Source organism: Nomascus leucogenys, chromosome 4 (genome assembly GCF_006542625.1).
Source record: "Nomascus leucogenys isolate Asia chromosome 4, Asia_NLE_v1, whole genome shotgun sequence".
Lineage (NCBI taxonomy): Eukaryota > Metazoa > Chordata > Mammalia > Primates > Hylobatidae > Nomascus > Nomascus leucogenys.
This window is the reverse complement of record NC_044384.1, coordinates 112,731,097-112,758,858: the sequence shown is the minus strand read 5'-3', so window position 1 is coordinate 112,758,858 and position 27,762 is coordinate 112,731,097. Positions and strand designations below refer to the sequence as shown.

The 27,762-nt window shown below is 43.8% G+C and overlaps 1 protein-coding gene across 3 annotated transcripts in view; it reads right to left on the bottom strand.

Moving 5' to 3' along the window:
- The window catches only part of SCN10A (sodium voltage-gated channel alpha subunit 10), a 91,549-nt gene that overhangs the window by 40,687 nt on the left and 23,100 nt on the right, over positions 1-27,762 (bottom strand). For 2 of the 3 annotated variants that reach the window (XM_012510796.1, XM_012510803.1), the window contains exons 5-14: positions 25,055-25,146; positions 22,719-22,910; positions 22,208-22,274; positions 18,553-18,694; positions 18,209-18,406; positions 17,325-17,495; positions 13,761-14,054; positions 11,608-11,719; positions 3,996-4,234; positions 1,222-1,395 (exon numbers count right to left, since the gene is read on the bottom strand). In XM_012510796.1, coding sequence (XP_012366250.1) covers positions 1,222-1,395; positions 3,996-4,234; positions 11,608-11,719; positions 13,761-14,054; positions 17,325-17,495; positions 18,209-18,406; positions 18,553-18,694; positions 22,208-22,274; positions 22,719-22,910; positions 25,055-25,146 — 1,681 coding nt within the window. The remainder of the gene's footprint in view (positions 1-1,221; positions 1,396-3,995; positions 4,235-11,607; positions 11,720-13,760; positions 14,055-17,324; positions 17,496-18,208; positions 18,407-18,552; positions 18,695-22,207; positions 22,275-22,718; positions 22,911-25,054; positions 25,147-27,762) is intronic. The other variant, XM_012510806.1, reaches the window with a different exon arrangement.

The following is a 27,762-nucleotide window of genomic DNA, read 5'->3' as shown; positions in this document are numbered from 1 at the left end:
AAATGGAGTACTCTTTGCCTGTCTACCTGAGGCAAATATCCAGTGCCCAAATCTTTTCCATGGCTGGCTCTATGTCACCACACATGGGCATTTGAGTTTGCCACCCCTGCTCCAGGTACACCAAGTTCAGGGGCTCAGCACTGTCTCACTGGCCCCCATGATAGGGTCCCAAGCAGATCTGTCCTAGTGTCTCGCTGCCTCCTGAACCATGCACCCCCTTCAACCTCTGGATGCCCAACACTTGTCAGGACCTTGGGGAGATTGCTGGATACTCCCCTTTGTTTTGTCACCTCTCTCTAAGGCTAGATGCAGGGCTCCCAGTTAACACTGAGAGATCCTGAGAGCAGGCGGCCTGCGCCAACAAGCCATGACATTTCTTCAGGCCTCTTTCCTATTCCCAAGAGTCAGTGAGATGCCAAGCTTCCTCCAGATGGCCTGGAGACTTGGAAGAACCTAATGACCCGACACTCCTGGGAATCTGACAGGTTTGGCTGACAAACGTGGCTCTGATAAAAGTGGGTGGCCTGTGGCACTTCTCCTGTAGAGGGCGTCCTGCAGCTGAGTTTAGAGAAGAGCCGTCATTGCATGTGAGTGAGACTAATAGGAGGCAGGTTGAAGGTGCTTGAGACATTGGGGCTCTGATTTCGGGCACCAGGGAATCAGAGAATGACTTCCCTGGGGCTGGAAGGAGCTGGGGCTCTGGAGTCAGACAACCTGGATTTGAGATCCAGGTCTGTGGCTTATTCGCTTGCTTGGCAGTTGGGAGACTTTGGGGTCATCATGGAACCATTCTTTTTCCTCACCCACCCGTGAGGATCTTAAAAACGACTATCTCTCAGGGTTGTTGTGAGCATAAAATGAGGTACGTTTTTCCAAGTGTCCAGTGCTATGCCTGACACATTGTAAGTGCTCAGTAAGTATTAGCTGCTATGATTATTGCTGTTATTGTTATTTGATAAGAGACGAGGACAGTGCTTGGAAGTCCCCTCTTGGTGCAGATGAGGGAGCCAAGGCCCAGAAAGGAGAAGGCACATCCCCACTCTGAGCCAGCGAAAAGCTGGGACCACAGACCCGAGTCCCCAGTCGCCCAGGAGTCAGACCCTGCTCCCTCCCACAAGGACAGGAGAGGAAGGGGGAGCTGGCTGGTGCAGTCCCCAGAGCACAGTGTCTTCCCTGAGTCTGGGTGGGAATTTCCCCAAGCCATCAAGAGAAGAACATTACCAAGCGGAAGCTCCGCAGCACAGACAGGCTTCCCTTCTTGGCCACGCCCAGCTCTAGCAGACTCACAGTGACGATGATGCAGTCAAAGATATTCCACTTCTTCTGGAAATAATAGTATGGGTCGAAGGCAATGATTTTGAAGACCATTTCAGCAGTAAAAAATATGGTGAAGACCTAGGAGTGGAAACAAGTTTTCATCACAGCGGGATCTGTGGGGTCGGAGGCAATGATAAAAATGGCAGCAAGAAAATGTCTTATTTACAAAATAGAAAATCCTCTTGTTTTGTTCAGTTGCTATGCTATCTGTGGGCTCCTGAGGATTGGCCAGGGGAACAGTCAACGTGACAGAATGGAGACATTTCTGCATCATTCTCAGGGGCTGTGCATGCTGCAGTTTTTCCATGTGATTGGTGGTGGGAGTGGAGTAAGCGGATAGTCTTTAAGATGATTATGATAATATCATCATGTCAGTGAAAAGTCAGTCGGGTTCAGTAGTTAAAAAGTGTGGGTTGTGGGACATCACAGACCTGGATTAAAATCCCAGCTCAGACATTTCCTAGCTTATGTAAGCTTGGACAAATAATGCATCCTTCCTGTACCTCAATTTCCTCATCTGTATAATGGGCATAAAATGAGCCAATGCATGTGCAGTTCTTAACAAAGAGCCTGGCAGACAGTAATTCATTCATAAATAACAGTGACTAGTAAGAACAATGATTCATTGTCTCTAAGATTCTTTTAGGCTCTGTGTGTCTCTAATTGTCTTAAATAGGACAGAATTCTGACACTGAGAGAGGTCAGAACCAGGCTGGGGTAACACAACAACCAGCAGGGAAGGGAAACAGAGAAGGAGGAAAGCAAAGACCAGGGTCAGGAGCTTTTCCTTCGTATCTTTTTATCTGAGCCCCTCACCAGCCTGAGAAACAGACAATGCATCCTTCTTATGGAGAAGAAAACAGGCTGAGAGTTTAAGTGACTTTCTCATGCCACAAGACTGATTCAAAGAATATCTATTGAGTGCCCCTTGTAGGCAAGTCAGTGTGGTGTGGTGGGGGGTAGGGTTGAGGTCTTGTGTCTTCCAGAGACCTGGGTCCACCCTGGTTCCACCCTCACCAGCTATACAATCTTGGGCAGGATACTTAACCTCTCTGAGTCTTAGTGCTCTCTTTTGTCATGTGAGGGTGACAATAACCTTATAATGTTGTTGTGACACTGGGATAACATTCATAAAGCACCTGACTCATTGCAGGCACCAAACACATGACTTTCTTGCTTTAAAAAAGTGGTGCTTTGCTCTGACACTGCGGGAAAGGCGTTTTCTCTCTCTTGCTTCCACTTTTCTAACTGTAGAATGAGGGTGTGGGCTCAAATGTCTATTCCGTAAGGCCCTCTGTGGCTGACTTCTTGGGAACAAGCATTCTCTTCTCTTTCCATTTTTCCTTTTCATATCAACTTTAGGATGTGACCTCAGCCTAGGTGCTGCCAAAACATGAGGCATGCTGATTCCACCATGTTCCAGAACCTACTGCACCCCCTTTCACAGCCCTGGATTATGGCGGAGGGAGTGGTTTCTAGGGACAAGCAGTCACATTTCCTCTGGGCCTTCCCCCTCCACCTAAGTCTGCAGCCTATAAGAAGCTGGACCCCAAAGCCAGACAGTTCTGGTGAATCCAGTAGGTCACCTCCAGTTTGGTGGACCCTGCTGCGGACATGAAGGCAGGACACTGACACTTTCTAGCTTCTGCCTATCATGTGTGCATGTGTTTGAACACACACACACACACACACACACAGACACACACACGCACGCAGGTCTTGTGAGGTGGCTTAATTCAGGGGTTAAGAAAAGTGGGCTTGGGAGCCTGTCTGTCTGGGTTCAAATCCTGACGTGGCCACTAAACTCAACTCTATGATCTTGGGAAGATTATTTAACCTTTTGCATCTCCATTTTTCCATCTGGGAAAGGGAATAACAACAGTGCCTACCATATAGGGTTGTTGTGAAAATAAAATGAGATAATCCATGAGAAGCATCTGAGTATTATTACTATTCCTGTGGGTGGGGCAAGGTTGGAGCAGTTGTTCTCCCTCTGAGTCAGATGCTTTATTCAGTATATAGTGAAATCCAGTACGGATTGTATCTTGTTAAGAGTAAATAACACTAACAAGTGATGGAGGAAAATGTAAAGTAGCATCATGTCTAAACTAGATGCCAAAGAAAAGTTCCGACTTCCTGATGCTTTTGTTACAACAGCAACCTTGTTTCCACGTTTCCTCCCTTCCACTGTCTTCCCCTTCCCTCCCCAACTCTTTTTCTCCTTAAGTGACAGCATTGAAAATCGGGGCTACTGTTCATTGCAGTCATAAAAGTAATTACATTGGAAGGAAATGGACAAGTCCAAATATTGTCTTTAGATAAAAAAGTGACATTTATCTTCATTTCAAGGTAAAGCAACTGAGATCCAGAAGATTCAAGTGGTTGTCCTCTGTTTTGTAAAGGGCAACTAGCTGCCTCTGGCTCCAGGCTCTCTTGGTTCACTTTCCTGTGCTTGTTCATCCCAAAGCCATTCCCACCAGCTCAGCCTGGGTCCTCCCACACTTGACCTCCTGAACCCAGTGTCCACATGTCTCCCGCACTGCTGCTCTGCTCTCAGCTAACTGGCTCAACACACTAACCGATAAGGGCATGCCCCACACCACCCGAACCGCACCCTGCCACCATCCCCACCCCGCTCCGGCCACGCCAGTGAGGGCAGTACCAGCCAGAGCACTCACAATGTTGCCTATCTGGAGCATGGCTTCGAAGGTAGGGCTCATGCCATGGTGCTCCATGGCCATGAAGATGGTGTTCACCACGATGCACAAGGTGATGGTGAGCTCTGCAAAGGGATCCGTCACAAGCCCAAAGAGAATTGTCTTGAGCTTCACCCACATGGGGCAGCAATCCCAAATCAGATACTTCTGAGCCAAGCTGGTCAAGCAGGGTGGGCACTTCTGTTCAGACTCCTCGAGTTCTGCATTACAGGTGTGGTCAATGACAGCTGTCAGCCATGTGTCACCTTGGACCCCAATTCTGCAGTCATCCTCTAGACCTTGTTGTTACTAATAAGTACCACCTCCAACATTTTGCCTTCAGCCCTCTCTCTGTCTCTGGTGTTCATTTCCTATATTTTGAACTCCTTTAGTCCTGCAACTCCAATTAATGTCTGCCCCATCCAGTCCTTTAAACCGCTGACATTATACATTTTACTGCCCATCGCCTATATCATGTCTTTACTTCTCAATTTACCCAGCTTAGATTTCACATTCATCTCTCTAACTACTCCCTTGCAGACACCCTCAATTCCTTTGCCCCTCTCCTCCTTCATTGTACTTGCCTGGCAAAACCTGAACTGTGAATAGACCCAATTTGTAGACTACTCTGTACTTGCACCCAACCAGCTGGACCTGGCTGGAAAAAATACACAACTATGCTTACCGACCCTCCTAGAGATCTGTGAGCCCCAGCCTTGCCCTGCCCAGAAATCTGGCTGTGTTTCTATGTTATATTCCACTCCTTCAGTCTTCCAGATGACTGTTTCTCACTTTCTCTTCCCCCCTCTAGCCTCCAGCTCTTCTATTTACTCTCTGTTGATGAGCTCCCTTTTATTTCACTCAGAATATAGACTAGCTCACAAAAGAACTTCCCCTTCTTCCTACCACTGAATCTCTGGCATATCTGCAAGTCCACCCGGTATTCTGTCTTCGTGCCCCACACAGTGCATGGGTGGCTCTACCCCTCCCACTTGTGCCGGGCCCTTTCCTCTCCCACCTATTCAAGGCCTGCGTCATCCAGACCACTCTCCCTTCCAGACCATTCCCATGAGCAGGTAAACATGCTTTAATTACCTCCCATCTTTGAAAAAGTCTCTCTGGACCCCATGCTCTCTTTCATTACTGCTTCTTTAACAGTAAAATTCCTTGTAACCTTCTATACCTCCTTACCTCTTTTTTTCTCTGCAGCCCCTGGAATCTGACTTTAACTGCTTCCAAATTCAAATAATTGATTTCCAGTTCTCATCTTACCCTTATAGCATTTGACAGAATTTATATTGTTCTCGTTGAAACCAGTGTTCATTTGGCTCTGGGGACTGCATCATCTTTTGCTTTTTCTCCCATATTTCTCCACTTCTTTTCACTTTCTGTTTTTGTCTCCCTTTTCCTTTCCTGCTTGTAAATGTTGAAGAACTCAGGCATTCTCACCTTAACTTCTCTGTGCTTTTGAATCTCATAGCCCTAAAAAACCATCTCTATGCCGATTCCCACCAAATTATGTGTCCAATTTCTGATCCCTTCCTAAACACTAGGCTTATCTCTCTACCTGCCTCCATTAAATCTCCATGTGGATGTGTAACTGTGTCCACCTCGATGGAGGGCAATTTCTTAGCTTTAGGTTTATCTATAAATTCCTCGGCAAGACATGCATCTTGAACAGATATCAGCCTATGTGGGCAAAGAAAGATGATGTCCATTGTTTATAATAATAATGTAAAACAACAACCGATAAAGCATAATACATTATGAAAAAGGATGAGGCAGATTTATTTGTGGTGATGTAGAAAAATATATATGTGTAATGTGTGTATGTGCATGCATGTGCTTATATATGCATAGAACATTGCTTGAAGAATATAAGATAAACGGGAGCGGGAGCGGGGTGCACCAGGAGTCTGGGGAGCAGGAAGGGTCTACAGTGGGAAGGAGATATAGTTGTCATTGCATACACATTTGCAGTGTTTAGATTTTTTTTACTATAGGCACTTGAAAAATGAGTTTAGAGAAATAACTGTGCGCCCCCAAATTTTGCTAACAGTGCTTTTTCCTGATAATTTAAAAATGTGTATGTAGTCAAGATTTATCAGTAGTATTTTTATTTGTTTTCTTGCATGTATGCCTTACATATGAAGCTTTACTCACTGCAAGGCTTGGAAAATACCTTCTCCATGTCTTTTTCTTTCTTTTGTAGTTTCACTTTTTTCACTTAAAACTTTGGAGCATTTGAAATTTATTTTGGGTAAAGAGTAAGATATTGATGTGGTTTATTTTTTCCTATCTCTGATTATTTATATCAACATTACTTATTGAATAATTTTTCATTTTCCCAAGATTTGAAATGTCATTTTTGTCATGTTATTACCATTTATGTTCATGTGTTTTCATATACGCATGTCCATTTCTCTTCCACAGATCAGACTATTTTCACTGTCATGCTGTTTAAATCACTGACTGTGGATTTTAGAAACTACAGATGTCAAAACTGGCAAAGCATAGTTCTCTAAAGAAGTTGGCACATCCTGGGACCAAAATCAACAATCCCCGTTTGGAACAAAAGCAAGAACTTCCCTGGACCTATTTTGGCACTAAAAAGAAGCACAGGAAGTAGTGATGAATGAGGACACTTTAGATGTGCCATTTTGGCAGGAGGCAGCCGCCTGTGAGGCATGATGGGAAAAGAGAGGCAGCTTTGTAAACAGCCTTGACATCGCTGAACTTGATTGATTGCAGAGACACAGAGGCTAAAATTATCTACTTGGCCAGCTTAAAACATGACCATGGCCCCACCTCAAAAGGATCTCCTATATAAAATTGATACAGAAAAAACTTTCCTCCCTTCATCCTGTTACGTTTAAAGAGGTCCCCCTGCTCCTGTTAACACCAGTGTCTCCACTGTGCATTCTCTCCTGCCACTGCAGGAATCTGTTGAATATTCCCTTTCTTCCCTTAATCTTCAGTCTCTCTTACTCTCCCAGATCCTTCCCATTAGCATGCAAATATGCTCAAAACAAACAAACAAACAAAAACCCCCCCAAACACAAAAACCAAAAAGTCTTCTTTCAATTCTACCTACTCCCTAGTGCCATCTTACTATCTCCTCTCCCTCACAGGCAAACTTCTTGAAAAAATTGCCTGTACACCATATCTCCATTTCTTCACCTCTCACTTGCTCTTTAAGCCCCTTCAACATGACCTCTGCCTACCCTTTTACTCCATTAATCCTCTTTTGCTTAGATCACCAAAGACATCCATGTGACTAAAGCCCCTGGACCTTTTCATGTTTCATTTTACCTGACCTTTCCACAGCATTGCCTCTGTTGTCCTTTCTATTCTTTCTGAAGAAATTTTTACTCTTGGCTCTGCATTGTACTCTTCTAGATCTTTTCCTATTTCTGTACCTTCCTTTTCAGTCTCCTCTGCTGGGTCCATCTCTTCTGCTTAAACATTAAACATTTAGTTTGTTAGAACTGTGTCCGAGGCCTTCTTCTCTTCTTACTTCAACCCTTCTGTGTTAACTTATCCACTTGCATCTTTTCAAAATTAACACTTACATATAAGCTGCTTTCAAATATATATATATGTATGTATCTAGGCCATCTTTGTCATCTAAGTTCTAGACCCATATATCCTAAAGTCAGCTTCCTACTGGACATCCCTACCTAGATGTTCCAAGGGCACCTGAAACCCAATATATCCCAGACTCAACTCATAATCTTCTTTCATCTTTCCCCAGTAAAGCCCCCTTCTTCCCCTAAAATGCTCTCTTTATGAGTTATTGTATCAGCATATCTTAAGGCTCTTATACCAGAACCATATGCATCATCAAGTCCTGAATCTTATGCCCTTTAGATAGCTCTCATATTCTTCCATTTCCCATCAGCCCCACCGTCACTACCCCAGAGTTCAAGCACTGCCATCTTGTACTTGGTTTCCTCTTAACTGGTTTTCCTGCCAACATACTTCCCCTCTTAATTTCATCTACAAGTATCCAGAGTAACTTTTATAAAATGCAAATGTAACTTCCCTGCCTCCAATCCTTTAATGGCACCTCACTCCTCTTAGCATGAAGTCCCATATCCTTAATGCGGTCTAGGAGGTTCTTGGGATCTGGCCCCAACTCATCCCTCTAGCCTTATTTTGAGTTCTCCTGGTTCTCTAGGTTACAGCTACATTAGGCTTTTTCATTCCTTTAGATGTTATTCTCTCTTCGGCTTTGCAGTCCTCTCAGCCTGGGATAATTCCCTGGCTCCAGGCAAACCTTACCATATTTCACTTAGTATCCTGCACTTCCTCTTTAAGGCACTCACTACTCCAGTAAGCTCACTGCTGTGACCCAGCTTCTGGAATTCTGGTATGGACAACAGTGAAATCTCAGCTTGCATGCCAAGCATAGATGGTTCACATGCTTTGAGTTCAGTGAATTGTCAAACTCCTATTGGTTTGGGCCAAACTTTCTTAAGCATGATCCCTCTTAAAGAGGAGGCCTTTGTAAATCCTATTATGATTCTGGCAGCATGGAGCATCCTTCAGGTGTCTCATGTGTGTAACGAATATAACATCCAAACAGAGAAGACGATGTGCCCTATGCTCAGAAAACTTTGACCTCTTTGATTTAACCTAAGGTTTCCTCTCCTCAGATTTTCTTTAAAACACCACTGTTTCTCTGGCCTTTCTTACTCTACTGTCACAGCATCTTCCTTGACGGGAAGTCTACCCTACCCCAACATATTTGATTATTACTTATTTTCTTCCTTTTTATCAGTTCACACTGTTATAAATTAGCATCACTCCCCCTGCCAACCACCCAAATATCACCTTTGTGCATGCACTTGTCTTCTGGGTAATGGAGATCAGGCTGTGGGCAAAACAGACACATCTCCGCCCTCATAGATTTTACAACCTACTGAATCATAATAGCCAAATGTGATGAGTATTTACTACATGCCAGTCATGGTTCTAAGCATTTTGCTTGACCTGACTCATTTAATCCTCACAAAACTCTACAAGATAAGTATATTCTCATTACTTTACTGGCTAAAAATCTGAGGCACAGAAAAGTTACTGAAGCTCCAAGGTCACACTGTGTACCATAAGTGGCAGAGCTAGGATGCAAACCCAGACAGCCGGGCTCCAGAGCAGTGTTCTAACTACTACCCTCTGTTGCGTCTCATTCATCCCATGACCTTCTTTTGTCTTACCTACACTGGGATGTGTTTAGGACATGCATTTTGCTTATTCCTATCTCATTCTTGCAGAATGCATTGTACTTGCTATGCGTGTCTGCGAACTTTCTCCTCAGGTTCTTACATAGCTGATTCCTTTATTTAATTCAAATTTCTGTTCTTCTTGGACAGAATTTTCCATCTCCTTTCCTACTTTATTTTTTCTCTTACTTCTTATATCTGAATATCTATTCATGTCCATCTTTCATGTCCCCTTCCCTGCTAGGATGTAGATTCCATGAGCTCAAGCTTACATCAGTTCACCACTGAATCCCAGCACCTGGAGCAATGCCGCACACACAACAGGGGCTCAACAAATGCTTTTTGATAAGAGAATAAATGGAAAAAGAGAGAAGGAGGAAGCTTAACAGTTTTCGAGAATAAATGAACAAACAAACTGTTTGTATTCAATGTTTGCTGTTGGATGACTAATAGCAAAACAAAAACCAAAACAAACAAACAAAAACCAAGAAACCTATCTGGCCAAGAAAAAAATTGTGGGAATAGCAGCTTGGTCAAATTCTATGCCATGAAAACGTTAGAAGTGCAGACTCTATTACAATGAACAGTGACATTAAATAATTATCAATGAGAAAAAATAATATAAGAAAGTCTGTACACATTGTTGTTGAGAAATGAGTACACATTTCTCAAAGCACAAACTCAGGTATGCAAGAAATGTAACTTAGTTGAATTCAATTCACGCTTCAAGTCCTCACCATGGGAACTCTCTCTTGTTAAGTCAATGTTGGGTACTATTTCAATATCTGAGTCTGTGTCTGAGTTTTGTAGGGCTCAAACCTGGTGGAGAGTTGAGCTGGTCCTTTGTCATTGCTAAGCGTATGTTGCCTGAGTTGTAGCTCCCATCTGGTCCCTGGTGGGAGAGTCCATGAAGATGGCTCTTCTCTCTCTAGATTCCATCTATGGGTCTCACTCACCTTTTTCCATAGCCTTCACTGGGGGCTAAGTCATCACCCAGCTCCTCTCTGCCATTCTGGAGCCACAGGGCTCTCTCTCAGGCTGCTTCAGGCCTTCTCTAACCTAAGGTTGACCTAAGCTAAGGTTGCCTTTCCCCAGATTTTCTTAAAAACGTCTTTGTTTCTCCTGCCTTTCTTACTCTACTCTCACAGTATCTTCCTTGAGCGGAAGTCTATCCTACCCCAAGATACCTGACTATTCCTTATTTTCTTCCTTTTTATCAGTTTACACCACTATAAATTAGCATCACCCCCCAGATATCACCTTTGTTAATGCCCTGCTCTTCTAGGTAATGGAGATCCAGCTGTGAGCAAAACAGGTACATCTCTGCATATCTGGTAAATTAATGGCTAGTTGTACTCTACAGTTTCTGTGCATGTGAATCTCTCTCTAAGGCTTGCCCCCTCTGGCTTTACCTAGAAAGTAAGGCACACATTGGCTCTGTTTTGAAATCTCTCAAACATTTTTTTGGTTTCTATTGCTCACCACTTCTTCCCCTCAAATTAGGATTCAGCCTAGGGCTGGGAGGAAGACACACAGGACTCCTTCTCAGGAGCACACCAGCACTCAAGCTCCCTTACAACTCCTCCAGCCTAGGTCAGTTTAAATTGTCTAGGGAAGTAAGATAACTGGAAATGACTAAGGTTGCATTCTTCATACCCTAAGGCAAAAAAAGGCTGGATTAGAACAGACCTCCTGCTCAGGGTTAGGGGGATGCAATCACGCTCTATGGCAAAGTGTGTGGATAGGTGGCCATGATCATTGCCACTCTCTTCCTCTACCCCTTGGCTTGGAACTTAGACACATTGCTGGGGAGACTGAGTGGATTCCCACTTGATTGGTAGAATTCTAAATTAACAAGGACTTAGTTAAATTGACTGATTGATGGACTTAAATTGTCTTCCAATATTCAGCATAATGGGGGCTTGAACAAGAAATTAAATTACAACTGTGTAAGTTACAACCATGAAAAATATAATTTTGAAACCATGAAAAGGATAATTTTGCCATGTTGGAAAATTAAAGATGGTTAAATTTCTTGCACACCGGAGAGCTGGCCTGAAATTCTCTGATGCCTGCCAGATCACTCTAAAAAATCTAGTTTTGTGATGCATGCAAAGCAGATACTAATTTGAACAAGAGATGAGCTAGGATATTTTATTCATCAAATTATTTTGTTTTTGAAAAATTATGCATATAAAAAAACCACATTGATAAAAGATGGTGGGGCCTAAGACATAGGAAGGAGGAGTATTAAGAATTCCAGTACACAGAGATGGACGCTTTGACACGAGTTAGAGACATTGCTTCTGCTGCTCACATGGGAATTCATCATGACACAGTGGATGAACAATGCAATGAGCAGCACTTACCCTCAAGGACGGAGGTTATGATACTGACAACACTCATTGCCCTTTGGGCTCGGAAAGGTTCATCTAAGTATTCTGCTGACAAGAAAGTCTTCTTTTGTCCTGCATCGAATGCCTGCTGAGACACAAACAGAGTCAGGACACTCCCTTAACCTGACATCTTCATGGCAAAGTTGGATCATTCAGCCTCTTATTGGCCAATCTCATATATAGTCATATGTCACTTAATGATAGAGATATGTTCTGACAAATACATCATTAGGTGATTTCATCATTCTGTGAATATCCTACATGGTATTTACACAAACAAATGCTATAGCCTTCTATACATCTAGGCTAAATAGTGTGGCCTATTGCTCCTAGGCTACAAATCTGTACAGCATGTTATTGCTGAATACTGTAAGTATAAACAGTTAATAAACATAAAGAAAGTTTATAAAGTTTCCAACCATGAGGACTAAGCAAATGATACTAGTAGTCACTATTTATTGTTATCTGTCAGACATGTATAAAAATGTAGGCACTTTATTATTTCATTTAACCCTCCAGCTATTTAAAAACCTTTTTACAAGGGGAGACAAGGAGGCTTGGATAATTTAAAGGACTTGCTAAAAGTGACTCAGGTGGTAACTGGCACAGTTGGGACTAAAATACAGGTCCATACTAAACAGAAGGGCCTAAAGATTCAATCTTTCACTAGCCTGGTAATTTAACTAGAATGAATCAAGGTCAGGATATCTAGACACATGATAATCTCAGGAACAGAGAAAGGAGGGTGGGGGCCCATCACAAGAGAGGCATAAATGCCTTCAATGAGGCATTTTCTAGAGTGCTAATGCACTCCCAGCGAGCCCTGCAGGCTGCCTTTGACTTTAAGGCTCTGTTTTGGTGATTCCGTTTGTCCTGGAGACCTACACTCTACCTTCTCCACTCTCTCTGTGCCTGGGGAGGGAGACCTGTACAAAATGCATTACCCTTACCCTCTGGTTCTGGCCAGGTTTGGTTAATGGGAGACATAGGCAGGACATTCAAGGATAGAAGGAGAGACAAGTCAGGTGTTTTCCCCTGGCTTCTTCTCTCCTGTGCTATGGCTGAGTAGCAGAGCTGTGATCCTCTACTAAGATCACAAGTTCTGCCAGGCAGCCTCTCTAACACATGAGGGCAGCTGCTGCTGTAGTCTAATTCTGGTCCTTTCCTTCATCCCTTCAGCCTAGGCATGTAACAGCTTCCCCCTGTTACTAGTTTCTAGATGCCTCACTGTCCCTTATTCATTCCCTAAGCCCAGCCCACACCTTTGTAAATACTTTACTAAACTCTCTCTATTAGCCCATCGGAGTGGTCCATCTGTTTCTTGCTGGGACCCTGAATCACATGACATTGAGTCAGAGACTGAGCTAAGGCAACTCTGTAAGACTTATCTATATCAGCAGAACCATATATTGGTCTCTTTACAATTCTGTCTGCAAATTGCTCTGTATCCCTGGCTAGCCAGAGAGGGCAAATGAAAAACACTAGAAACATCGTTACTGAAACTGGAGAGGAGAGCTCAAATTAACTCACAGCTCCCAATCCAATGAGGAATCCCTGACTTGCCATTACACTCTGCGATTATTCTATTAAAAAGTGCTGGCCAGTTAGTCACTGTTGCCTAATTTGTTCATTTTGGCAAATCATTTCTTCTGTGAGTAAAGCAAGGAATACTGTGCTTCTATTCAGATCTGTCCTAAGAAACTTCCTGAATTTCTCTGGGTTCCATTTGCCCAACCCAGAGGAGTTTGCATAGAGCCATAAGCAGGAAGAGAAGGGTCCTTCAGTTTTTCTCATACCTGTCCAGCAAGAAAGCAGGCCTATTACTGAGGCAGTGATGTTCAGTGGGGACAGAGAAACACTGATAAGAAATACGGGGTCAAATGGAATATAATTTGCATCACTACTGCAGAATAAACCAGGAAACCTGTTTGACCTCAGGCCAACTCAATCTCTCTCTCTCTCTCTCTGGGTCTCATCTTCTATGTCTGTAAAAAAGAAGTAGAATAGGGAGGCATTGGACAGGATGATGGCTAAAGATCTCTTCCATTGGTGATACTCAGGCTTCTTGGCCCAAGACTTCTAGCTGGAAGAAAGCCTGGGGGAGTCTGAAGCATTCACAAACTCACCGAGACATCGACAGCTCCAGGGGCAAGCTCACTAGTGGGCGGCGGTTGGTGTTCATCTTCTCCATGCCTGAAGTCAGGGTTACTGGGTTGAGGAAGAGGGCTTCTAGGGAGGGGGCCATGCTGGCCAGCACCCCCACCCAGCAGCAGGGAGCCCCGATGGCTTTCGTGGTCTCCAGGAAAGACTCCATCATCTGTGACTCCCTCAGGGAGTGAGATATCTCGGCCAGGGGACCGGAAATGGAACACGCTGCCATGACTAGCCCGGCGTTTTCCAGAGGCGAGGCCTAGAAAAGACTGGGCATTGCCCCAAAGGAGCAAGAAGGCTGGAAACTGGTCCTCTGGCAAATGTAGAGCCCAACACTTCCCTCTACCTACTCCCATTTCCCTGCCCCTATCTTTGTGACCTTTCATCGCTAAGTAAAGGCACAAATCTAAGGGGTATTGTAGGTATGCATGGTGAGGGAAAAAGAAAAAAGGAGATTCTTGACAGACTTGGGGAAAGACCAGGAGAGAGGAGAGATTACAGGGTGCCGATGCTCAACAAATAGGTTATCATGGCCAGGAACATGTCAGAGGAAACCTTATCACCTGGATAGTTCAGCTGTTTGCCAACCTTTGGCCACAGGGCTAGACAAAGCTGTCTTAAATTCCCTTTTCCACATGTAAAGTTGTGACCTAAGGAGGCTACTATGCACACCAGTACTGGAACATACTTGGTAAGTGGTTGTTGAATGAATGAGTGCACTTCATTGTCTGAAAATTAGGTTGTACAATTCATTAGATCCCATCTGTATGAGTGTGAGAGTTTGTGTTGCAAAGGAGGAGACAAGAGCTGTACAGTGCAATGAGTTTATAGGATCCCTCGAGGCTTGAACAGTCAACAATGGAGAGATTGAAGGAAGAGTTGCAGCCTAATTTCCTGGAAGAATAATATCATTCCTCCAAATCAATAAACATTTCCCATCAAAATCTTCCATTGAGGGAACTGTGTGGCTTAACGTTGCCAGAGAAAAGAGCTAATTCATAAACCCAGAGCCCTCAGAGAATTGGTGTGCTGGGTTAGATAGTTCCCATGACCATAGTGAAACTTGACCATAACAAACCATCATTTCTGTCCTCAGGTGGTCTGTAGTATGTACAAAATCTAAACATTGACTTCATACCGAACTCTGATCGTACTGATTTATTTACTCACCTTCCTTAATTCCTTTTAATTACTAAGCTACTAAACTGGAGAATCTTGCCAATTGGGGTTCTCCTTACTAATCCCCTTATCTCACAGAACTGGTTTCCTCTCTTGATAATTTGAAGCCTGATCCTGTTTAGCAACCATTATTAAAAGCCCAGTATTATAAATAGAGTACTCTCTGCCTGTAATACATGCCCAAGGGCTATAGAACTCATAAAATGCAAAAATCCTTCCAATTTTTGAAGCAAATGAGAAAAATTGACACATCCATATTAAGGAAGGGAATACTACATTATTTGCACTTGAGCACCAAGCAAACCAATGAAGAAACTGAGAAGAAAATTTTGGTTGCATATTTGACAGCAGTGTCTCCTTGGCCACGAGTTATTTTAGAATTAAGCTTTTTGACAAATGGTGGGCAATGTCTTCTGAGTATAAGCATTAGAATTGCTTTAAAATTCATCCTCTAACGAGACCAACTGGTCTGTGATTTTCCACGAAAATCCTCCTGGGTCTCTCCTATATATTCCTTTATTTAATTTCTATTGGTTATAAAATGGCTTTATATAAAAACTGCATTAGGTCTATTTACCAGATGAATGTACCTGGGAAAAGAGGGAGAGGATGCCTTCCTGAGTGGGCTCCAATCAATCAGTTAGCATTAAAGAAGTACTCAAATGATGCCTCCCTGTCTTTGCACATACATGTTTTTCTTTCTGCCAGGAAAATACTCCTCCCCAAACTCTCTCAAGTCTTCAATTACTAGAAGAATCCCTACATGCTATTTATTGTTGACCCCAATTATGCCCTCCTCCAGGAAGCCTTTTCTGATACCTATCCAGCGCCATAAGAGTGGATGTTTCTTCCTTGATTCTTAAAACACCATGTATGTGTCTCTAATACACTATTTAACACATAGCTGTGTTTATATCTGCCTCCTCCACCCAAATGGAAATCCTTGGGGAAAAGAACATGTTCTAGTCATCTCTTTATACCAAGCACCTAGTATTGTTGAATGAACAAGTTACAGCTCTTCTTTTTTCCCTTTGAAAGTAAGCATCACTGGAGAGACAAGCACACATACCAATTATTGGACATCCAAGTGCTAATCTGTGTGGGGCTGACAGAATGGGGGAAATTAAAGCCCAATTCAGTGTCATTGACATTTCCATGGAAGCTGTGATTCATCCTGTTCTGTGATTGTCTGAACTGTGCACCATGTATGCCAGGTGCTGCTCAAAAGAGGCAAAGCAAGAAAGAGGAGTGCGCAGATGCAGATAAATGCTGAAGTGTGGTTGTGTCATGAGGTCGGTGTGCATGTGAGTGTGTCTGTGTTTGTATATGCACACATAAATCTGAGGGTTGGAGAGATGGTATTGCAAAAAAGTCAAGCATCCTTCAGCTTAGCACAGGAAAAGAGATTGAGAGGGAAGTGAGAGGTATAAAGCATAAAAAATAGCCATGTTGATCCCCTTTTCCACACTGTTAGTGTGGAGCCACCCTCCCACACAGCCGATATTATCTGTCAGACCTATAGAAAGGGCATATTTGGGGTAAAAGGATTTTCAAGGGGCAGGAAGGTGGTGGGAGGAAGCGTGGTAAGGAAAGTTGCAGTGCAAATTTTAGAGTGGGAGGCAGAAAGTTATTATGGGGGGAAGAGAATTGCTACAGGGTCTGAGGTGAGGTGCTGAAGCCATTCCCAGGCTGGACTGTGTCACAGAGATGGGTGCTGGGACCTTTTCTGATAACAACAGGTGACAGCTTGAATTGCAGGGCCTTAGGAAGGAGGTCAGAAATTATACCCAATAATTATGTAAAATTGTGACGTGTCAATTAAAAAAAACTAAGTAAAAAATAAAAACCACCTCGACGCATCAGAAAAAAAAAGGTGCATGAAGGATCTCAGCACCACACACAGGGAACCTTGAGCTCTAGAACTGCAGACCAGAGCCTCAGAAGGAAGCTGACCTTTGATGTCCACAGACACCTTAAGATCGGCATGTTCAGTATGGGCTTCCCACCTTTCCTACAAACCTGGGTTCTTCCTCCAGTGTCCTCATCTTGGAATCACCACCCATTTGATTGCCCAATCCTGAAACCTGGGAGTCAAATTGGACTCCCCTTTCTTTTTTCCACAGTCCACAATCCCAATCTTGTTGATCTCCTCCCCTAAAGTGTCCTTATAATTCACCCCTTTTCCCCATCTGTAATTACACTTTCCTAGTTTAAGATACCATTTTGGAGGGCTGTCTGGATCCTTTTAAGCTCTATGCCTCCAACTCTTTCTCTGCCACACACCTCTTCCCACTCCAACCCATTGTCTACGGCATCTGCAATGGTGGGTAATCTTTAGAGCACAAACCTGAGCCTCTTACCATCCTGCGCTGGTTGTAAGGATCAGAGCGGGGTGATTTGTTGTCTTCTGTGGAGCCCTCTGACACTCTTGGCTTTATTCTATGCCTTCTCTCACTGGCATTTTTGGAGGTTAAAGGTGATCCATTGTGGGAGTGGAGAGAAGTTGTGTCAATCCCTAGCGCTGCTAGCACCTGCGAAGAGAGAACAGCAGGTGTAGCCAATAGTATTTGCTTGGACTTAGCATGAATGTGTCCCCCAGACATGGGGTGCCAGGGGTGAGAGATCTGAAACAGAGAAGCTCAAGGGTTAGGACCTGGGTGGTGGTGGGATTAGGCCATGGCAGGAACAGACACCTCTGGTCACCCCCCACTCATTCATAGGGCACTCTGTTGGTGCCCCACCCAGATCCCTCTCACCAGGTCAGCACACCTATCCCAAGCTGCTTGAGTGGCAGCAGCTGATGGCTCATACTTGCAGCATTCTGCAAAAAAATCTCTTTTGGCTGTCTGCTTCTGGGATAGGTATGGGGAGGGTAAAAAAAAGCTGGCCCCCTTGCCTCAAGGTAGGACTAACTGTGGTACAGGTCATGCCCCAGAGTTCCCCATGGGATCAAGCTGAAGCTGGTCTCTAGCTGAGAACACTCCTTGTTTAGTTCCACCCTCTGCCCCATTCTGTTTTGCTTCACTCGCTTTCTCCTGAGAGCACTCCCTCAATAGGTCACTTGCACAAGAATCCTCACTTAGCTTCTTCTTTGAGAAAACCTGATCTAATATGGTCCCTGAGGCAAGATGATTCCTCCTATAGCTCCCTAAATGGCAGCCCTAATTGAAGCAGCTAGTCCAGAACTGTATCCAAGAATGGACAGTCTGCAACCTTCTTCACGAAACTTCCACTCCTCACAAACCTCCTGCTCCTTCCGGAGCATCTCAAGGGCCTCCTGGAACTTCTTCTCCTTTGCTTCAATTTCATCAATGGTTGCCTGGTTCTGCTCCTCATACGCCATGGTGACTACAGCCAAGATCAAGTTGACCAGGTAGAAAGATCCCAGGAAGATTACGAGCACAAAAAAGACCATATAGATTTTCCCAGAAGCCCTCAGGGTCTGCAGATTCAAGGGAAAGAAGAGAAACCTGTACCCATAGCACATGGACCGTTGAATTCAAATCAGGCTCCTCCAGGAAAAGCACAGCCATGCAGCTGACCCACCAGCCTCCAACCAAGTCTGCGTGGGGGAATGCAGCTCAGTACCTGCTGGTAGAGGCGTTCCCAGGAATCCTGTGTCATGAGGCGGAACAGTGAGAGGAAAGCCCAAGCAAAGGAATCAAAGCTGGTGTAGTTAAAATCCGGGTTGTCAGAAGTTTTAAGGCAGATATAACCATCAGGGCAGTGGCTGCAGCAAGAACAGAGAAGGTCATCCCCTGCTTATTGCAGACAAGGCAGCCCAGGGCTGCGAGACAACCACAGAGTTTTATGTCAGAGATCAGAGTTCAAGACCTAGTCTTCCTCTTATTAGCAGGATGATCTTGGACACTTGGTCTGTTTAGGTCTTGGTTTCTGCTATCCGTAAAACGGGGATGCTAATACTTTCACGTCAGAATTTCATGCACAGGGGAGTGGCCAGGGGAAGGCAGCTGACTGCCCAGACACGTTACTATAAGCTCTTTGCCAGTTCATACCAGGGAAAGGAGAGTCAGTAGCAATAATGCAGACTTAAAACCTGAGCCTGTTGGCATCATCTGCAGAGTTGTCTATCAAGGGAGGTCTCACATTAGCCAAGTTCACTGATTAATTATATATAACAGTGGAAATAACACTTTCCACTTACTGAGCACTTTCTGTGTTCTTCTCTCTCCCCTTAAGTGCTTTACAAACACTATAATTTAATCACTGTATGTTCTTTCTTTACAGATAAGGAAGCTGGGGGTCAGAAAGAAGTCAGTTGCCTAAAACTACGCAGCTGTCAATATATTTATTAAAAGGAGAAATATAACTGTCAAGTAGCCCAATACTTGAGTCAGCCTAGCCTCCTCCTGAAGGTGGCCTATGAAGGAAGGCCAGATTAAAAATGACTGCCTGATGAGTACTGAGGTGGGAGTGCTGAACTCCTTCCTCTCTTTCATAATAGGAGGATGAGTTGATGTCAAGGAGCATCTGTCAGCTCAGGGAGCATAAAGTGCTCTCATCCACCCTAGTGGAGATGGCCTGATCAATGAAACAGCAATGCCTCAGTTGAAGTCCAGAATTATTTAAAAAAAATTTTTTTTTCTTTTTTATTTAGCTGCATTCCTTATGAATACATGGAATTCTTTTACTCCCAGGATTTCTCCATGAACTCCAACCTCTGGGGCACTCCTTGTCCCAGACATCCATGTGAACAACCCATGCCAGGGATTAGAGCTCTCACAACTTAATTCTAATCAGTTCCAAGTCTATCTCCACTTCGATTGAAGATTGCAAGTTCCCTGGCTTTGTAGACCCACATTTAAAGGTAGGCTCTTGGTTTGCTCTTCCAAGGGGCTAGGCAACCCATTTCTCGTAGGTTTCTTAATTAACTCTGAGGGCAGCCTTATTTCGATGTCTTCTGTAGAAACCCACTGTAGCCACTGAATATAAACAGTTCACTGCTCTTAGGATTAAATGAGATCACTGTATAGTGTCTTGCACTTCTGCATAGTAAATATTGTATATAAACTGCGAAGGAAAATTCCTACTGTTTTTAACCTTGGAAGCTGCTGAAAGGATAAACTGGAATAATATATGTGGAAGAACACTGAAAATTATCAACATTTTCTGGTATCCATTTTCTGCCTTGAGACCCCTGACCTTCCTCCCACAGTGCCATTGGCCAATGTGTGCCTTTCCTCAGGACTCTGGCTTCTCTGCAGCCCCACAGAGGACCCAGGTTTAGCTTTCACAGCATGCCTCTGCAGGGCTCACTCTGTCCATTATCCTGAGCTGGCCTCTCTCTGCCATCCCAGCCTGGTCCACTCCCCCACTGCCTGGCTGGCACCTGCCCAATAGCAGGCCTGGCCTCTCGGGGAGCTGAGCTGTAGAGGTGTGTAGATGGACCTAACAACTTTACCACAAAAAGGACTTAAGCTGCTCTGGAGCCATTGCCTTGAGAAGTGCCATTATCTAGACAGAAGGATGCTGAGGGGCTCTTGGTTTACATTTAAGTCAAAGGCAAATGAAAACTGATGTCAGAATAACCTTCTCATGAGCCAAAGAACCAAATGCCAAGTGCATTTGTGAAAGAAAAGTGCAAGGAACCTGATGTTGACCGAATGCTCCTGCTTGTTTCCAGTCCTCAACTCCAACTGAGATAGTTTTCCTAGTGAGCTGATGAAGGTGGAGCCTCATGCAGGCTCCACACAGGTCGACCTGGGCAATATGGAGCTATCAGCCTCTCAGGGACTGGGGGTGTTGTGAGCTCTGCTCTTCCAAGCTCTCAGCCATGGAGGTGGGTGAGATGGGCCTTTTTGAGCTTTTGCCTAACTCTTTCTGCTCATGCCTTCCTCCAGTGGCCAAAGCAGCAGGCAGAGCTGAGGGGTCCTCATCCCTTAGTTTTGTCTCACATTATGTTCTGCCACCTGGAATGGCCTTCACTCAAACTATCTCGTATTCACCCAGCCTGGAGACATCCTAGCTGCCCTTGAAAACTCACCTCAAACACCACCTCCAGGAAGCCTTCCCTACTTTCTCTCTTGCCTCACACCGCCACCTCACTGTGTTTCCCCAGCCCATGAAGCCTCTAGTAAAGAACTTGTTTTCCACAGAGTAGCATCTTTATGTCTATGCATGACAAATTGCAAACTAGCAGCATATAGGCTGGATTTGGCCCGCAGAAATATTTTGTTTGGCCAAACAATATGTAGACATTTTTTGGAATAGGTAGCCAATGTTCACAGTTGGGAGATTTTGTATAAAAATCTAAATTTCCTATCTCCATTTTAAAAGTTGGAAGAGCTGGAAACAGTGAACCCGCATTTCCACATGTCAACCAAAAGCTGGACCGAGCAGTGGGGCTGTCCCCTTTAGAGGAGGCATGAATTCTCAGCTCCTAGGTTCCCTCCTGGCCCACTCCACTCATTTGTTGTTGTGAATCTGGCCTCTGTAAGAATTTGAAATTGCAAAGTCTGATACATGTGTTTCTTCCTCTATTTGTGAGGGTAATGTGGCTATAGAATGGAGTTAGCTGTGATGATTAAGTGTAGAGCATTTGACACAAATAAGTATTGGTTCCTTCCTGGGGTAGATTGTTTATTAAAATGGCTATAATTCTTCTCCCTATGTATCCACACCCTTTCCAATGTGACTTTTCAGCTCTTTCCATTGAGTGATGAAGTCTATTTCTCTATCCCTTGGATCTGGACTGGACTGGGACTTGCTTTGGTCAAGAATGTATCAGAATGTACAAAAGGTACATTGTGTTGGTTCTAAGCCTAGGCCTGAAGAAGCCTTGCAAACTTCCACTGTTTCTCTGGGAACCCTGCCATGAGAACAGGCCCAGGCTAACCTGCTTGGGGGTGAGAGGCCACATGAGCAGAGAGAGGACATCCTAGACCAGCCATCTCCAAGTTAATATGCTGTCTGCATATGCATGAATGAGCCTAGTCAATGTCACCCAATGCCCATCTGATCCCAGTCCAAAATGCTGATGCACAGAATCATGAATTAAACAAATTGTTGTTTTAATTCACAAAATTTTGGGGTCATTTGTTATACAGCAAAAGCTAACTCATACATTCCCTCCCCATGAGCTCTGGGTTGGCAAAGGCCATGGTTTATTTATTTATACATCTTTCCCAGGACCTGCAACCCCATCTGTGCCCATAATATGCCAAGGACAAGATGGAGAAGGAATTGTTGGGTATTGGTGCTTTGTCATAAGTTGGAAACTCACCCTGAGTCAGATCCATTGCCACACAGTAAGGGATCAGAAGTGCCTCTCTTATTTATGTAGATAGCTGCTGAAGAAAGGAAGAAAAGAAAGCCTCACTGATGGTTCTGAACCCTCCAACCCAAGCCTTGTGTGGTGAATGCAACACTCCCAAGTCTTCCAAAGTGAGCTCCTTTGGCTACATATACTCAGTGGGCATGCTGGGCCACATGGAAGGTGTAAAGTCACATCTGAAAAGAGAAGAGCTAAGCAGTGACTTCGGCTCTCAGTCTCCCCCAGCAGAGGTAGAATGACTTGTTTCTAGATTTATGGCTCGTTTCCTTGCAAGAGGGATGCTGAGCAACAGGAAATAGAATACCCAAAAGTAAAACACAACTCCAGAGAACCATTTTGGCAGGAAAGGGGAATCAAAATATATGTCTATACACACACACAGGGGCTCCATATCCCCTGTCCCTATATGATACCAAGGATCCAACCAGACCTTGGTCCCTATGGAAGAGACTCCACTCACGTTTTCTGTGAGATGAGTAGTTGGTTGTCTCATTGACAGCCATGTCATTCTTGACACATTTATTTTTGAGGTTGCCCTTGAAGAGTTGCAGCCCCACCAAGGCAAAAACACTCAGGCAGAAGATGGTGAGGATGGTCACATCAGCCAGTTTCTTCACTGAGTGAATCAGAGCCCCCACAATGACCTTCAGGCCTGTGGGAAGATGACAGTGGTATGACCACATGGATGAGGTAGCACACACAGAGCACACATCTTCATCTTAGTCATCCTCCCTCATCTCTACATATAGGAGTGAAGTATATACACACTCCAGGGCAGTTCCAAGACCTTTCTCATCTGAAGCTTGCATTTACTCTGAGAGGCAGGCAGGCAGTCAGGGGCTATTCTCATTATAAATACGATGCAGCTGAGACCCAGGCAATGCATGTTTTATCATCTTGAGGCTAATAAAATTCCTGACACTAGCAATTCAATTTAAATAATTTATGCTGAGTACCTACTTTTTTCCAGGCACTGTGCTAGGCATGAAGCTACTAACTTCACCCCAGTAATTTGGCATCTGTCTTTCTGCATGCATCTCTCAGTTCTGGGAGGCAGCTTGAGACTTGGGACACATGAACCTCACTGTGTGTGTGTGTGTGTGTGTGTGTGTGTGTGTGTGTGTGTGTGAGAGAGAGAGAGAGAGAGAGAGAGAGAGAGATGCAAGACAGATAGAGTGAAACAAAAATAGACCAAGAGAAAGAAAAAGACAGAGACACAGAGAAACAGAGAGGTGAGTTTAGCAATAGAGACAGACTGTAAGAAACACTGAGACAGTCACTGGGGCATAAATAGAACTTGTGCCAAGCACAGCTGGCAGCAAAGAAGGATACACCTGCTTGTTTAGGGAGGAATGATTTGTTGCTCTGGTAAGTAAAATCAACTTCTTTGGGAGAGCAGATTCACAGGTAGCAGAAAGAGCTCTAACCAGGGAAGCAATCTAGGATTTATTTTTGGTTAGTCATTTTGGTCAGCAAATAATCCACTGAGCACTACATGTGTCAGTCCCTGGACTGGGAGCTGAGTGATGGCTAAGGCAGCAGCATGTCGAGTGCTGTTGTCTGACAATTGAGGGGAAAGTCCGTAGCATTACTGAGCAGATGGGCACACAGGGGAGCAGCCCTTAACTGAAGTTCCAGGGGTGGGAATGGGGTGGGTGGAGTGTGAGGAAGGTGGGAAAACCAGGGAGGGGGTAAAGCCTTGACAGAGCCCTGAGGAATGAGTGTGAGTTGAGTAAAGAGAGGAGGAATGATATCCCGGAAGAAGGGGCAGCACAGTTGAAGGCTGGGAGGTGAGCAATGGTGTGGAGTACTTGCGGAACCATAGGTGGATTCCAGAGCACGGTGAGATGTGAAGAGAGGTGAGAGATGAGGCAGAAGAGACAGTATGGACAGACCAGGTCTTGCAAATAAGACTCAGGGTCTTCCCAGTTGAGAGTAAGTGAGAGAGATACGAAGGGGCAGGACCAGGGCTCTCTTCAAGAAGTGTGTCCAGTGGGAATTGGCAGAGAGTTTCCTATCTTTCCCTGCAGAGCCAGACAAGAAATGGTAGAAAAGACTTCCACTCTAGAATGGGTGTTTCTGTTTACAGATGAGAGAAAGAATTCTTGGGATGAGAGGAGAGAACCCATCAGGCCACAAAGGGGAAGTGTTGAGTCCCATTTCAGAAAGTTTGCCTTGTCTCTGGCCTCCCCATCCTCACCATCAACCTCATGGGGGCTGAAGAGTAGTCACTGGGCTACTGGTGACAGTAGAGATCTTAGAGGCCCCATACAATGAGCTTTGATGGACTACTTTTGTTTCTGAATTCTCAGTAATCAAGAATTGCCCAATTCTTTTTTCCTCTGGGTGTCTAAAGACAGGATTTTAGACCTATGGAAATAGTGAAGATACTGGGACTGCTTTCTCCCTTCCTCCCCATTTCCAAGTTTAATCCTTTAGTTTAAGGTACGAATAAAAATTCAACTGGGGGGTCTTGCCTGAATCCCACAACCAGAACAGAAAATGAAGACATGCCCTTCCTGTTATGTATTGGTTGTGAGGCCATGTGGTATGTGGGAAGAGCACTGGCCTAGGAGTTGGGACAATAGGCTTCCAGGTCACTCTGTCTCTTACTAGTGATGAGGCCTTGGGTTTATGTTTCCTGTACTCCAGGCCTCAGTTCCTTTGTCTCGTAAGTGGGGACAATAGTCTTTGCCCTGGAACCTTACAGGGTTCTTGTGAAAATTAAAGAAGGGAGGTAGGCTGTGAAAACCAACATATGCTCTATGAATAAACGTTCTGGTTCAAGCAGCTCACCTGGGATCACAGAAACTGTTTTTAATGCTCTAAGAACTCTGAATGTCCGCAGGCCTGAGATCCCACGGAGATCTATTGCTGTGCCAACATATCTGTAGGACCAGAAGTTAGTCAGCATCTCTGCAAGCAAGGGTCCTGGGGATGCATGCAGCATAAATAAGGATAACTTGGGGGTATCAATAGCCTAGAAAGGATGCAGAACGGACACTTAGAATCTCGTGACACTGCCATCTATAGACTGACACTGACACTGATTTCATTACGGCAACATCTTTCAGAGTGGACCCTTTGAGAAGATGCATTGTGATCTAGGCAACACTGCATGTGGATAGATCTTCAAACATGGGAGTTTGACCAACCGGTCTCCTCAGACACTGGTTTCTCAGGAGGAGACCTCCATGTCAGGGGGGTACAAGGCTGGGCCTTGTCTGATCCACTGTGACAGGCTAACTATTATTTCAAATTTGAGGTCTCTGACATCTCCTCATGGGCATGGGACTAATCTTGGAAAGCAACCCCCAAAGCGGTACTCTGTGGTAAGAACCCCAGGCCATACAATTCCAAATGAGGAAGCTGAACTGAGATGAAGAATCATTTCAGAGTTTGAGCCTGGATACACCCATAAGCCCCACATGGACACACATGCAAATCTTTTTATTTTATTTTATTTCAATAGTTTTCAGGGAACAGATGGTTTTTGGTTACATGAATAAGTTCTTTATTTGTATTTCAATAGTTTTGGGGAAACAGGTGGTGTTGGGTTGCACAGAAAAATTCTTTAACGCTGATTTCTGAGATTTTGGTGCACCATCACCCAAGCAGTGTACACTGTACCTAGTGTGTAGTATCTTATCCATTACCTTCCTCTCACCCTTCCCCCCAAGTCCCCAAAGTCCATTATGTCATTGTTATGCCTTTGCATCCTCATAGCTTAGCTCCTGCTTGTAAGTAAGAACATATGATGCTTGACTTTCCATTCCTGAGTTACTTCACTTAGAATAATGGTCTCCAACTCCATCCAGCTTGCTGCCAATGCCATTGTTTCATTCCTTTTTACAACTGAGTAGTATTCCATGGTGTGTATACACCACATTTTCTTTATCCACTTGTTGGTTGATGGGCATTTAGGCTGGTTCCATATTTTTGCAATTGCAAACTGTGCTGCTGTAAACATGCATATGCAAGTGTCTTTTTCATATAATGGCTTCTTTTCCTCTGGGTAGATACCCAGTAGTGGGATTGCTGGACCAAATGGTAGTTCTACTTTTAGTTCTTTCAGGAATCTCCATAACGTTTTCCTTAGTGGTTGTACTAGTTTACATTCCCGCCAGCAGTGTAAAAGTGTTCCCTTTTCATTACATCCATGCCAACATCTATCATTTTTTGGTTATGGCCATTCTTGCAAGAGTAAGGTGGTATCTCATTGTGGTTTTAATTTGCATTTCCCTGATAATTAATGATGTCGAGCATTTTTTTTCCTGTTCATTGGCCATTTATATATCTTCTTTTGAGAATTGTGTATTCTTGTCCTTTGCCCACTTTTGGATGGGATTATTTGTTTGTTTTCTTGCTGATTTATTTGTGTTTCTTATAGATGCTGGATATTAGTCTTTTGTTGGATGCATAGATTGCAAAGATTTTTCTCTCATCCTATGGGTTGTCTGTTTACTTGGATGATTATTTCTCTTGCTGTGCAACAGCTTTTTAGTTTAATTAGATCCCATCTATTTATTTTTGTTTTTGTTGGATTTGCTTTGGGTCCTTGGTCAGGAACTTTTTGCCTAAGCCAATGTCTAGAAGAGTTTTTCCAATGTTATCTTCTAGAATTTTTATAATTTCAGGTCTTAGATTTAAGTCTTTTATCCATCTTGAATTGATTTTTGTATAAGGTGAGAGATGAAGATTCAGTTTCTTTCTCCTACATGTGGCTTGCTAATTATCCCAGCACCATTTGTTGAATAGGGTGTTCTTTCCCCACTTTATGTTTTTGTTTGCTTTTTCAAAGATCAATTGGCTGTAAGTATTTGGCTTTATTTCTGAGTTCTCTATTCTTTGTCATTGGTCTATGTGCTTATTTTTATACCAGTATCATGCTGTTTTGGTAACTATAGCCTTGTAGTATAGTTTGAAATCAGCTAATGTGATGCCTCTGGATTTGTTCTTCTTGCTTAGTCTTGCTTTGGCTATGTGGATTCCTTTTTGGTTCCCTATGAATTTTAGAGTTGTTATTTCTCTTTCTGTGAAGAATGATGATGGTACTTCAATGGGAATTGTATTGAATCTGTATATTGCTTTTGGCAGTAAGGTCGTTTTCACAATATTGATTTTATCCATCCATGAGCATGGGATGTGTTCCCATTTGTTTGTGTCATCTGTGATTTATTTTAGCAGTGTTTTGTAGTTTTCCTTGTAGAAATCTTTCACCTTTTTGGTTAGGTATATTCCTAAGATTTTTTTTTGTTTTTATTTTTGTTTTTTTGCAGCTGTTGTAAAAGGGATTGAGTTCTTGATTTGTTCCTCAGCTTGGTTGCTGGTGGTGTACAGTAGTGCTACTGATTTGTATACATTGTTTTTGTATCCTGAAACTTTACAGAATTCATTTATTAGATCTAGGAGCTTTTTGGATGAGTCTTTAGGGTTTCCTAGGCATGCGATCATATCATTGGTGAACAGCAACAGTTTGACTTCCCCTTTACTGATTTGGATTC